The sequence below is a fragment of the Scomber scombrus genome, chromosome 3 (assembly GCF_963691925.1).
Source record: "Scomber scombrus chromosome 3, fScoSco1.1, whole genome shotgun sequence".
Taxonomy (NCBI): domain Eukaryota; kingdom Metazoa; phylum Chordata; class Actinopteri; order Scombriformes; family Scombridae; genus Scomber; species Scomber scombrus.
The window spans coordinates 18,629,578-18,642,559 of NC_084972.1; the positions used below are offsets into that span (position 1 = coordinate 18,629,578).

Here is a 12,982-nt window from a genome sequence, read left to right on the forward strand (position 1 = left end):
CTTGTACTTTTCTGGCGCCTTTGTTTACATGTTGCTGCCCCCTATTGTTCAAACTGTGAGCTACACTGTAGATATAAGTATTTACTGTGAAGGATGTGAAACTGACTGATGAAAAGCAACTAACTACATTTACTCAAGCACTGTATTTGAGTGTAAATGTAATATACTTGTACTTTACTACTTGAGTATTTCCATGTTATGCCACTTTATACTTCCACTCTGCTACATTTCAGAGGGAAATATTGTACTTTATTGTACAGTCTAAAAGTAGATTTGTGTATTAGAACATTGTTTTTTCTTCTTCCTCTACCATTAATCATCTCAAGACCTCTCAGATTTATCTGGTGTACCTTTGGAAGAGCCCAACCCCTAGATTGGGAACCACTTGACTAAACTAGCTAACTATATATAATGTAATTTAAAATAGATAAAGTTTAATAACAGTAAAATTCATACTCTGTATATATGTCTATATACATATACACACTGGTGCTTCACTATTAATAATGTAATGATGTCATATATCATAATAAATCAGTCAGAGGGAAAAAACAAGTACTGTAATGTGTTAAACATTAACATAAGTAAAAGTCATGCATGAACATTGATTTTAATATATTACATCTTACTGAGTACTCTTGCACTTTCATGTCTGTAGTTCACTTCACTTTCCTTTTTTTAAACAAGAGACTAAAACTCTCTTACATGTTTTCACATCTGCTTTTTTCACTTTAAATGTCATATAAAATAGGCTACTGTCTTGTTTTCCCATATAATACTGCTTAAAAGGATGAGTTGATTAGCCGATTTACAGAGTTCTATTGTCAGTATGTGTCGGTCTTGTTTTTATCATGTTGCCACACTAATAAGGCTTTTAACTTTTACACCTTAAAGAAACATTGAGCCTTGACGTTTTGGGGAGCTCATTGTCCTTTTGTGTGGGATGTAACTAAATCTCTTTAGTTTTAGGACTGTTGGTCCAGTAGAGTATAGTAGGCCTGTTGATAGCAGAGTCAGCTCAAGACCAATCAACACTAAGCAGAGGTGGAACAAAGTCACTGTTTTGCAAATCACAACTAAATATCATGTCTTGGCTGTGAAGTCCGAAGTCAAGTACCAAGTCAATATCGATGAGTCTGAAGTCAAAACCAAATGAATTATTTTAGAGGTCAAAGGTCCAGGAGACTGCTGCAGGGTCCTTTTGGTTACTTTTACTGTGGATAATAACAACTTCTGAATTTCCTAGAAAACCCAAGCAGTCTCTAAGGTTACTGAATTTGCTGAGATCATCATGGCCTACGGCAAATACCTTTAATGTGAACATCTTTTCCCTTCAGGCCTTCCACTTCCAGACATATGTGAGCTTGTTGTTCAGACTTCATATATGAGTTCACATATGTTCCATCTGTGATAATGACAGAGCTGTGTGTCATGCTATCAGTACTTTTGCCTGCAGGTTTGTACAGTAAGTTAAATTCCAACTGTGTTGGCACCTGTCCTGTTACTGACACCCTTTATCTACAGATCAGAGCCCTATAATTTACAACCTATCTTAATTATCCAATCAGCTCCTCAAATTAATAACTTTTTCACACTTTGCTGCATGCTCTAGACAAACTCGTGAAGTTTATCTCTCATCAAAGTCAAGTCACGTCATTTTTAATTCTTGCTCTTACATGAACAAACTTTGACAGTTTTTTTTGCCCTTGCTGATCTAAACCTGCAACCTCGCCCTGCAGCATGGCAGAGCTTTATTATCAGCCTATACTCTCAGCTGATCCCAGACAGATGTGTGTTTAGCTCAACAGTGTTTGGAAGAAATAAATGTCACATGCTTTTAACATCATTGCATCGAGAACAAAAGCAGCTGTTCATTGGACTCAAGACAGCAGCATGACTCCTCACTGACACCCAAATTTGTCCCGTACACCCAAACAAGAGGACATTCTGGTTGACGTGGTGCTTCCTGGCCTATTGTATGTGCTGTCTTAGTCTTGAGGGTATATTAAAATTATTATTAAGTTAGAATGCCCATTCGTTTTTTTTAGGGTTTCATTTAAAATTCATATTAGCTTCAACACTTCTCTGAAACTGCCTCAACAAAACCATGTAGAGTTGTTGAACTGAATGCATTAAAAATGTTTCCAGGTGTTTGGTCCTTGGCCTTTTTCTCAGAGGAACAGCAAACTGTTGAGAAAAGACACAAAATAAAGTTAACTAAAAAGCATATTACAGAGAGGCCAAGGCTCAACAGAAACACATACGTGCTTTTACGTGTGTGTTTACATGATTTTATTATTATAATGGGTTTACTTGATTTGAATGTGATATTCTGGTATGTGTTAATTGTTCTTGCTGTAATATTCATATTTTTTCTGAAAAGCACTTTGCCATAAATATCTCTAGTATTAGTTAATTTATATTTAAGCATTGTGGGGGTGGGGGGGGGGGGGCAGCTGCAAAACGGTTGTGTTAATGTAAAATGTTACTTACAGGTAAACGTCCCCAAGATCTCATTATGTGCAGAGCCTTCTCATATTTTCGTCCAACAGGGGGCAGTCAGCTACAGCTGTAGCCGTCCAACACACGGAAGAAATGAGCGGCAACCACAGAAGAAGAAACCCCCCCTGACATGATTGAATGAAATTGCTACAAGTCACCTGCTTTTTATTGAAAAAACATTAATTTAAAGACTACTGACGGTCAAACTTTGGACATATAATGTCAGGGATACCTCCAGACACATGGCAGCCGCCCACAGTTTCTCTTGAAACGACGTAAGTTTGTTTTAAAACTGATAAAGGCTAACTGAGTTAGCTTCCAGTAACGTGTGGTCGGTTTCGTGTAATGTTGTTGGGTTAAAGTAGCTTTAAAGATACCATCTTATCTTTCAGGGCTTTAGGTGTTTTCTGTAAGACTGTTGCTAAGTGTGAATACGAAGTCTGCAAACTGTGCTTTGTTTCTTTGTCATCATGCTGGTTTTCTTTGGATGCGTATTTAAAAACTAAAAAACAAAACCTAGTATAATAGATAAACCTTTATTTACTCAGGGAAAACCAACCAACCAAACAAGTCATATAATGAAAAGTGTAAAAGCAACAGTCATATAATTTTCAAACAATCAACACAAACGCAGGATAAATTACTTATAAAATACAAAAGAACAAGGAAAATGACAGTAATATAAGGACATTACACAGTGATAAAACAGACACATTAAGAAACACAGGAGCATACATTTGATAAAACATTGGCTAACATAATGTTAAAATGTTATTGGGATTAAAAATGTGTTAAATGTAAGTGTCCTGAAGGTTTTCCACCTATGAAGCGTAGTAGCAGTTACCTGCAGTTCTGTGTCCATGTCCAATATTGTTGTGAATGGGTACATTATTCCATATTTCTAAGTCTTAAAAGTGATGATAAATATAATAGTTGTTTATTTAGTGTGGGTTTATAAATATAAACAAGACAGTGTTGTTCCCTTCAAATGGTAAGTGATGGACACCCTGCAGAAAGTGTACACGTCATTAAGCTCTTAAAATCTGAGTTCAACTTGTATTATATATTCCTTATTTCATTGCATGTTTTACATTGTTGAGGAATTGCATCTCTGTCCCACCCCCAGCTTTTGGTTATCTATAATTAGGTTTGCTCTGTCTGGTGTTTATAAAACAGTGTTGGTGTGAGACTGGTCAGTCTGTGTGTAAGAGGGAGAAGTTGGTCTCAGCACATAGGGAGTCATAGGGGACTCTTTTCTGGGCTCAACGCTTGAGATTCCTCTTTACTCAGTTTGCTTGTTGATCACAAACACCTTTTTTTAGGTTCATACTGCAACCTAATGTTGTTAAACTACACTCTCCACAAACTAAGTTAAATATGCTGTAAAATCTCTCTTTTGAAAATGCCTAAAAGCTTCTCTTAACAACTGCTGCACACCTACAGAAACCACTCCCAGATATCTCCCTAATGCATCCACAATTATGTCCGTATGAGCCTTTGCTGCTCACAGAGGCTGCTCTTAAACAAGACGTGTGTTGACTGTGCTTTGCAGGATGGGGACAGTTGTGGTGGAGCTTTACTGGAGACATGCACCAAAGACCTGCAAGAACTTTGCAGAGCTGTCCAGAAGAGGCTACTACAACAACACAAAGTTTCACAGAATAATCAAAGATTTCATGGTGCAGGGTGGAGACCCTACAGGGACAGGTGGGTTCATCACATACACAATAAAGCCAGAAATGTTCACATTATTCTCCTCATTAATTTATTGTACATGTCCATAAATTCCCAGGAAGCTTCCCGGAAAGAACTGTGAAATTTGGCACTACTTATGTCAGAATGAGAAATTTGAGAAATAAAAATAACCCCCCCCCCCCAGAAACATAGAAAGAGAGAGAAATAAAATACTAGAATAGAGCATTAAATATAAGGTTGAAGTATAAAATAATGATTTGCTTTAAAATCATTAAAAGGACATAGAGTGCAAATGAAAGATTACAATTTAAAGTGCTTTGAAAGAGCTCAATCATAAGCACAGGAGAAGAGAAGTGTTTTTAACCTGGATTTAAAAATATTCACAGTTGGGGCTGATTTCAGTTCTGCTGGTAGTGTGTTCCAGTTTTGTGCAGCATGACAGCTAAAAGCTGCTTCACCATGTTTACATTTTTATAACTTTAGCTTTCTAACAGTGGACCTTATGCCGTTAGTGAGGATCATACCTTGTTTATGAGCTTTTTTGTATAATTTTAAGTGTGTGATTACTCTTTTTTTCTTGTAGTGGCAGTACCTCCACATCGCCTCTTTCAAAAAAAAAAAAACTTAATTTATATTGTCCATATTAAAAATAACAATTATTACACCACATCTAAAATGTCAGGCAGACACGTGCAGCCTGATGTAGAAACACTGAGCCCAAGAAAAATGTCCCTAAGGGGATAATAAAATCTTATCTTATCTTTTCACACCTCTTGGAGATTATGAATCACATGCACTTAAAGATAGTAATGCTGTCACTCTAAAACGCTTTCATAATTTCCATCTGACCTGTTCTTAGATAAAAAGCCCATCTTGCTTGAATACGTTTTTTGTGAAATATACACAGGACATTTTAAATTTTAATTCAGTGGCAAAATACCAGTCTCTTAAACTAAAGTGTGACATGTTCATTGTTTTATTTTATCTTGTTCAGTTACATTTCACATGAGAGTTAATCTCTAGTTTGGGGTATCTTTGTTTTTCCTAACAGGTCGGGGTGGTGCCTCCATATTCGGCAAACAGTTTGAAGATGAACTGAACCCGGAACTGAAATTCACAGGTAATTATGGGTGGGAAAAATCTACAAGGTGGCACATGTGGAGGAGAAGGAAAGAAGGCTGGTAATTAAAGAAAAGGCTCATGCACACTTTTCAATTAACTTATCATGTGTGCCAGTACTTGTTATTGTACGTGTTACATATACTGTGTTATTTTTACAGAAATAGTAGTGAAGCATCTCATTTATGTTGTAACCAGGTAAATACTAAATACTTCAATACAAATAATTTCTTTTAAAGATATTAGAATACGAAATATATGCATAATAAACCTGTTTCACCCATCAGCAGTGCTAGCTTGATGCTGAAAATAATACACAAAAGCTCCTAACTTGATGTTAAAGTTTGAGTCTGCCTCTTAGAATGTGTCTCTAAAGAAAAGAGGGAAGAAAATACTGACAAACATGTCCTGAAGACAGATGCAATATACACAATGTATACATTTAGGACTCTGATCCTTAGTGGTAGAATTGTCTCTGTTGTGGTGCTGATTATTTGTGTTGCAGTACACTAGTGTTTCTAATATTTTTTGTAATGAAGATTGTCAAAAAACTAATTGTCTAATTCCTTTATTTTATCTATGTGCCTGTTAGGTGCCGGTATTCTGGCGATGGCCAACGCTGGACCGGACACTAATGGAAGCCAGTTCTTCCTCACTCTTGGTCCCACTCAGTGGTTAGATGGAAAGCACACTATTTTTGGAAGAGTGTACCAGGGGATGGGAGTGCTGAACCGGATTGGGATGGTGGAGACCAACGGTCAAGATCGTCCAATTGATGATATCAAAATAGTCCGAACTAGTGTGCCCAATTAAATGAATACTGATTCTTTTTTTCTTTCTTTTTTTTAATATACTGATTCTTTTTCTTTTTTTTTTAAATAAATAAATAAATATCTGTTAAATGTTTCTTATATAATTTGTTGTTGTTGTTTTTAAGTTTAACAACCAATAGAAATGATCAATCCATGAAAGTATAGCTCTAGTCCGAACTCAAAAGTTGGAGAAACCGACAAAAAGTCAAACTGGTTGGAATTAAGACAATGGGCCAGATGCAAGAACCACTCGTACGCACAGATTCGTTCTTAAACCATGCGTACGATCATATACTATAAGCAAGATATGATAATCATTTATGATAAACACAACACCTCCACACGAGTATCAAGACCAAACAACACTGTATGATACAATACAGCCAAGCACGATACGGTAGCTATACTCTACAGAGTGATGTAACCTACTGTAGTTTATCAACACAAAACACACAGAGAGGTCGAGCTGTTGAACTGTTACCCTCATCTCCAACTTCTTCTGCCGGCTTGCCCTGCGTTGTCATCCCAGGTGTTAGCAGGTCTGTGCTGACAGCAGTCCGGCAGCAGGTGTAACATCAGCAGTTGAGCTTCAGAGTCAACTGACTTGGATTTTCTTTTTAACATCACTGTATGCTGACTACCACTTAACAGAGAAATGAATAATGTCGATCTGCAGGCTGAGCGTATATTATATTGTCAGTATTTTAGAGACCCCTGAGTAATGGGTGTGAACTACAGGGGATGTAGGCAATGAGCAAGTGTATGCTATGTCCCGTTCATTAAATTGCACTTCTGAATCCATAATCATGATGACATTACTCTGTTTGTAAAATTATTAAGCTATTTAGTATTAAGAAGTAAGCTATTTAACAATTTAGGTAGATATATCAGTCATTTAAATTGACAATTGAAACTATGATATAATGCAAGCGTACAATATAAATACTAGCGGCAGAAACTACAACGCCACTTGTCCACAGCTACTTTTCCACAATATAAACTGACTATTTATTAATAACTGTTGTTCATTTAATTAAAATATTGCTTATCGAAGTAATAGTTCCCTCCCTGGCTGATGACATCCTCTGGCATAATTCATGTTCAGTCATTTTTGTTTTTATTTCTGAGATGCTGCGCGCAACAGCTGAGACAGCGTTCACAGCACGGGTCATTTTTCCTCATTCTTTGTCTTTCTCAGGACCTTTAATTCCACCACTTACACACTAAATAATAATATGTGTTTCTGTTGATCTATTTCTGAGAGCGGGACCTCAGTCTGAGAGCTCGTAAAGTTCTTATTCTTAGTCTTTAGTGCCATTTTCATGAATGGAGCTTCTCTACAACCTGCAGGTCGTCTGACCTTATATGGTATTTTGGGGGCATCATTCATCGACTGTTTCCTGGTGATACGAGTGTTTGGTGAATCCGACGTGGCTCACTCGTAAATTCCACCTCACGAAAAAAGTACGACAGATTTAAGAAGAAAAATACGAACATATTCTTGCATCTGGCCCATTGTCAAATAATTTTATAGTGCAAAGTTTGAGGGCTGCTGTTAAAAATACTGTGAACTACCTTTTGTTTTTTTGCTTAACATTTAGACATAACTAAAAAGAACAGTGAGAATGGACAAGATGAAATGGCAGGTAAATTTAAAAAATCCAATAAATGATAGCATTTATAAATACACAGTCAGGTCCAATGTGGACTGTTTTTTTGGTTTTCTCGGCACCAGGCCTGGTGGGTTGTTGCTGTTTGTTTGTCAGGAATGATTTAAGATTGACATTTTGTTTGGCTGACTACTTTACTTGTGTTTAAACAGAGCTTTACTGGGCTAATTGTAAAGCAACAAGAAATGTTGTGCTAACATTTTAAGGAAGAGAATAATAGCTGCATACACAATGACACTGGAAAGTATTTAGACTTCTTCACCTGTTGCACGCTACTAATTAAAAATTGATTAAATCTACTTTTTTGGAAATTCTAAAATCAAACTTTAAAGACAAAAAGGAAACACTTATTTTATCCCTTGGCACCAGAGGCATCTGTGACTGGCACTATGTTTTCGGGTTGTATATCCATCACATTGTGATTCTTTTTATATGTCAAAGGCCCAGGTCACTATGTCTTCACAAATCACATTTTTGGCCATAACTCAAGAATTCATACAAGTTTCACACAAATAAAATTATGAAGTGATGATATTTTATATCCAAAAGGTCAACTTCACTGTGACATTGGGCCAAAAACACTTTCAGCTGTAACATATGGGAACATATTTCACATTTGGTTAGATACTGCAGGCCCACCTTGAAACTGGTGATTGTATAGATCATCTGTGCCGCCAGGTTGAAGCTGTGTGAAGCAGCCATGTTTTTTTGGTAAGATTTATTTTGGGCTTTTTTGCTCTTATTTATATAGTAACTGGGGGAGAGAGAGATGGGAACAACATGCAGCATATGTCCCTGGCCAGGGACACTGCTACCATGCAGCATGCACTCTAACCACTCGACCACCAGGGCACTCCATGCAGCCATGTTTTGTATTAAATTCCTTCACTACAGATATACAACTCTGGACAGGCATGGATGTAAACTGCAACTTGACTGGTTGATTGAGAAGGTATTTCTTATTAGATTAACAACCCTCCTCTTGCCTGGTTTGTCCAGATGTTCTCAACTTTTTCCATTCCACAATAAAGGGTGATCAATAAAGGCTGAGAAAGGCTTCTGTGTCGGAACGACGGCGTAGGGCTCCGCGTCGAGGCAAAGACCTGATGTGCGCCTCCAAAAAATCCTAACTACGTGTCGAGGTGACGCAGACCACAAGGGCTGTGATTGGTTTGCTTGGTAGCGACGTATTTCCGGTATCGTGAACTTCCGGTCGCCTGCCTATACCCCGCCATTGGATCAGGGAGGTAAACACAACGAAAATGGCCCAAGTAGAAGAGCGTCTTATTGAACAAGTGCAATAAAAGCATATTTTCTTCAACATTCAAAAACTGCAGCACGATCCTCTCTTTCGGTTGCCATTGTTGTTTACTATGACCGGAAAAGCCGGAAGCTAAACAAAGAATCAACTAGAGACACCGATAACCATTCAGGAAAGGAGCACATCCCCCTACCGCTCTGGCGGTGAATTGCAACGCAAATTGCACCGCAACAAAACACGACGCATTCCCTCAAAGCATAAATCAGGCTAAAGGGAGCCAAATGTGCTCCTGGAAACATTCAAAGCATCAGAAATGATTTATGTCCTTGCCAGATCTGACATGCCTTGCAAATGTAATGCAGAGAGTTATTTGAACTTTAGGACTTAGGTTTTGGTCTGACAAGCCGAGGTTAGCTGTGGGACCCTATACACACATGTGCGTACAGTGCATCCGGAAAGTATTCACACCCCTTTACTTCCCCACATTTTGTTATGTTACAGCCTTATACCAAAATTGATTAAATTCCTTTTTTTCCCTCAACAATCTACACACAATACCCTATAATGACAAAGTGAAAAAGGTTTTAGAAATTTTTGCAAATGTATTAAAAATAAAAAACTGAAATATCGCATAAGTATTCACAGCCTTTACTCAGTACTTTGTTGAGGCACCCTTGGCAGCGATTACAGCCTCAAGTCTTCTTGGATATGAAGCTACAAGCTTGGCACACCTGTATTTGGTGTATTTCTCCCATTCTTTTATGCAGATCCTCTCAAGCTCTGGGAAGCCCTTTTTGGCTTCATGTGCCACTTAGCAACTTTTATAAGAGTGAACGGGGTCCCACCCTCGACACTGTATCCAGTTTTCTTCATAGATCAGTGTTGGGTGCAACATGAAAATGAGATTCACCTCTCCCAAGAACCACAATCAACAAGGGGTTTGCAGCCCTTTAAATGTTTATTTAATTATTTTGGCATCGGGGTGGGTTAAAAGCAAGAAACAAAAACAAAATGGAACTAAAGCTGATCAACTTAAAATTATTCCTCAAACAAGCAAAAATACAAATTATTGATATAACTTGCAACTTAACAGAAACAGGAGAAAAGAGATGAGATGAAAGAAAAATGCTATCCACCCCTAAAGATTCTGGGCTGTTTTATGTATATACAGTACCAGTCAAAAGTTTGGACACACTTTCTCATTGATGTGAATGGTAAAGTGTGTCCAAACTTTTGACTGGTACTGTATATGTGTATATTTATAAGACAGTATGTACATGTAACAGTATCTGCACTGTATGAGAATTCAGAGTCAGGTTAACAACCAACTCATTGTCAGAATGAAAGTGCTCTGCTATTATCAACAACTTAAAGAAAAAAAACACCCTTAAAACTTTTGATGATATTGCTTTTTGTTGTGTGACAATCTGGTACAAAACTTAAAAATGATCCATCTCTCCTCTGAACCACAGAAATTATTGATGCATGGTAATCACTCATTTGTTCACATATCAGTTCACTCACCATACTTACATACATACATAATTAAAAGGAATTATCCATATTACCCCATAAAGTATTATATTATATGAATTTAAAGTATGTATAGAATCACAAGTTGTATAAAAACATCCCTCATCAATATATTTATCCAAGGAAATACTATTGCTATATAAAATATTTAAAGGTGCAATATTTAACATTGTTTGTCATTAAGGCCACCAGTGGCTGTAAAGTGAACTGCAGTCAGCACCATGTTGGTTGCGTGCATGCTCACACTCCGTCAGCATGAGAATAGCAGCGCTAATATTAACTGAAACCAAAATATCACAATATATTTAACATGCTTTGCATTAATGTGAGTGTACCTGTTCAATAGCAAGAAAGCTAGCTTGGGATCAGACGTTAGCAGACTCGATTTCTAAGCTAATGTTATCTAGAGTTGCACCCTGTTGGTGCTGTAAGATGTTGGACACGTTGCAGCCTTTTCTTTTATTCCATGGATAAAACAGTCTTTCTTAAATTTCAAACTGATAGACACCGAGGCTGCCTCACTCCTGACCCCAAACTGACCTCTTTGCCAAGTGTGTGTCTGTCAGCAGGACATCACCCAAAAAATTAATTTCTGAACAATAACAGAATTATAAACTGAACTGTACTGTAAATACACAAAGAATGGTATAACTTTCATAGTTGTGTGGTAATCGGGAGATATTAAATGCTGATTTTATTAACTTTTACTACACATGACAATACTGCCTTTGAGTGGTAAGATTTTGAATTTCTTCATTTTAAGAGCTAATGAATGTTTATATGGTAACTATGCAATCATATTTTTAAATTCACCTGAGTATTTAACTTTTCATATTTTAGTAGTTAAATTAGATAAATATTGTATTTTAAAAAGGAAGCTTTCCAAAGTAATAGTAATGTAAAAAATATAATGTGTGAAGAATGTCAAGTTGAGGTTTGCTTGTATTGTTAAACAATATTTATATTGATTGTTGTTCGTACTGAACACTATTGTGAAAGAAGAGTTGAATTTATATTTGAATATGTTTCTGAACGTTTAATCCAGCCACACAGTTATGGCTTTAACTTTTCACTTCAGTATTAAAACTTTTATTTCAAACTTGATAGTTTGAGAAAGTTGAATCAATTAAGGTTGGATACCTAGACCTAGACATCATGAGAAGTGTTAATGTTTGATATGGTGATAGAAGAATTGACTTATTATAAAATGATAATACTACTGCTTTTCTGAATGGTCTTACAATAATGAGCTGACATGAAATGTTCAGAGATAGTGACTTAAGAGTGAATTTGCATTTAAAACTCAAAACTTAATTCCCTAGTGTAAACAAGTTTTTTACCATCTCATGTAGAAGTTAACCACACCTTAAAAGTCCCTGAAAAAAAGAAATAATGAATATTCATCAGTCAAAAATGTTAAAACACACCCAAGGCACCACCTACCTTAATAATAAAAACAACCTCAGAGGAATTTTTCTCTAAGCCGGCCTCCAGAATACTCATGAGTCCAGACAATTTTCTCTTTTATGTGTATTTTAATTTTTATTGAGACAAGTTTAGCTGTTTTTGTTTTTATTTGTAACATAACATCTTGTGTTTCCACATATAGTAGTTTAATTTTTGTATAAATGCCACTGAAGATTTGAGCGTAGTCCGATTAAATCTTATTTGGCATTAAACTAAGGTTACTCCAAGCCAACCAAAGCCTAAATCTTCGACTGAAGAAGAAACTGATGCTTTAACTGGATCTCTGTCTGCTTGCTGAGAGCACTACGGTAAACTGGGAGCTGAGCCAACTTAAAGGTTTGTTCCTGAGTAGCCTGAAACGGCTTGACTCTTCTTCTCCAGTGGCTCAGTATTAATGTATCACAAAGTGTCATCTGTAACACGGACCACACTGCACCCCCCAAGCTGCAGCTAACTACTTAAACAACACTGGACCTGCTGAGACGAAATATCTGCAGCAATGCAACTCGTCAACAATAAGGCATAACTTGACTTTGTGATCATGAGTTGATGTCTAATAATGTTAAAATTAAAAAGACACTTTCTTCAGAGATGTTGAATTAGGTTTCTGTTAGCATTCCCTGTTGCAATACACACAGCCACTATTCCTGAATTCTTCATTATTTTATTTTATTATCATTTATAGGCATTATTTTATCGTGTAGCCTCTAGACATTTAGCTATGAATAAATGTCTTCATATATCCCACAAAACTAGCTGTGGTTTTCTCTGAATAGCAGTAAACAGATGTCACTGTTTGGACAAGAACTTACAGTTATGAGACTGATTCATTGATCAAGTTGAATAAAGGGTGTCCCTGCTTTCCCTGGCAATAACGAATTCTAACAAAAAAGGGAGGTGGTGCCCAGACAAGGTTATGTTTT

General features: G+C 36.7%; 1 protein-coding gene across 1 annotated transcript; it reads left to right on the plus strand.

The window, feature by feature from the left end:
* The first annotated feature begins 2,619 nt into the window (after window positions 1–2,619).
* Window positions 2,620–6,155, plus strand: ppil1 (peptidylprolyl isomerase (cyclophilin)-like 1). Its single transcript, XM_062415998.1, has 4 exons — window positions 2,620–2,777; window positions 4,055–4,209; window positions 5,249–5,317; window positions 5,909–6,155. The coding sequence occupies exons 1-4, from the start codon at window positions 2,722–2,724 to the stop codon at window positions 6,127–6,129; spliced, it is 501 nt and encodes a 166-aa protein (XP_062271982.1). The 5' UTR covers window positions 2,620–2,721; the 3' UTR covers window positions 6,130–6,155.
* Window positions 6,156–12,982: the final 6,827 nt, after the last annotated feature.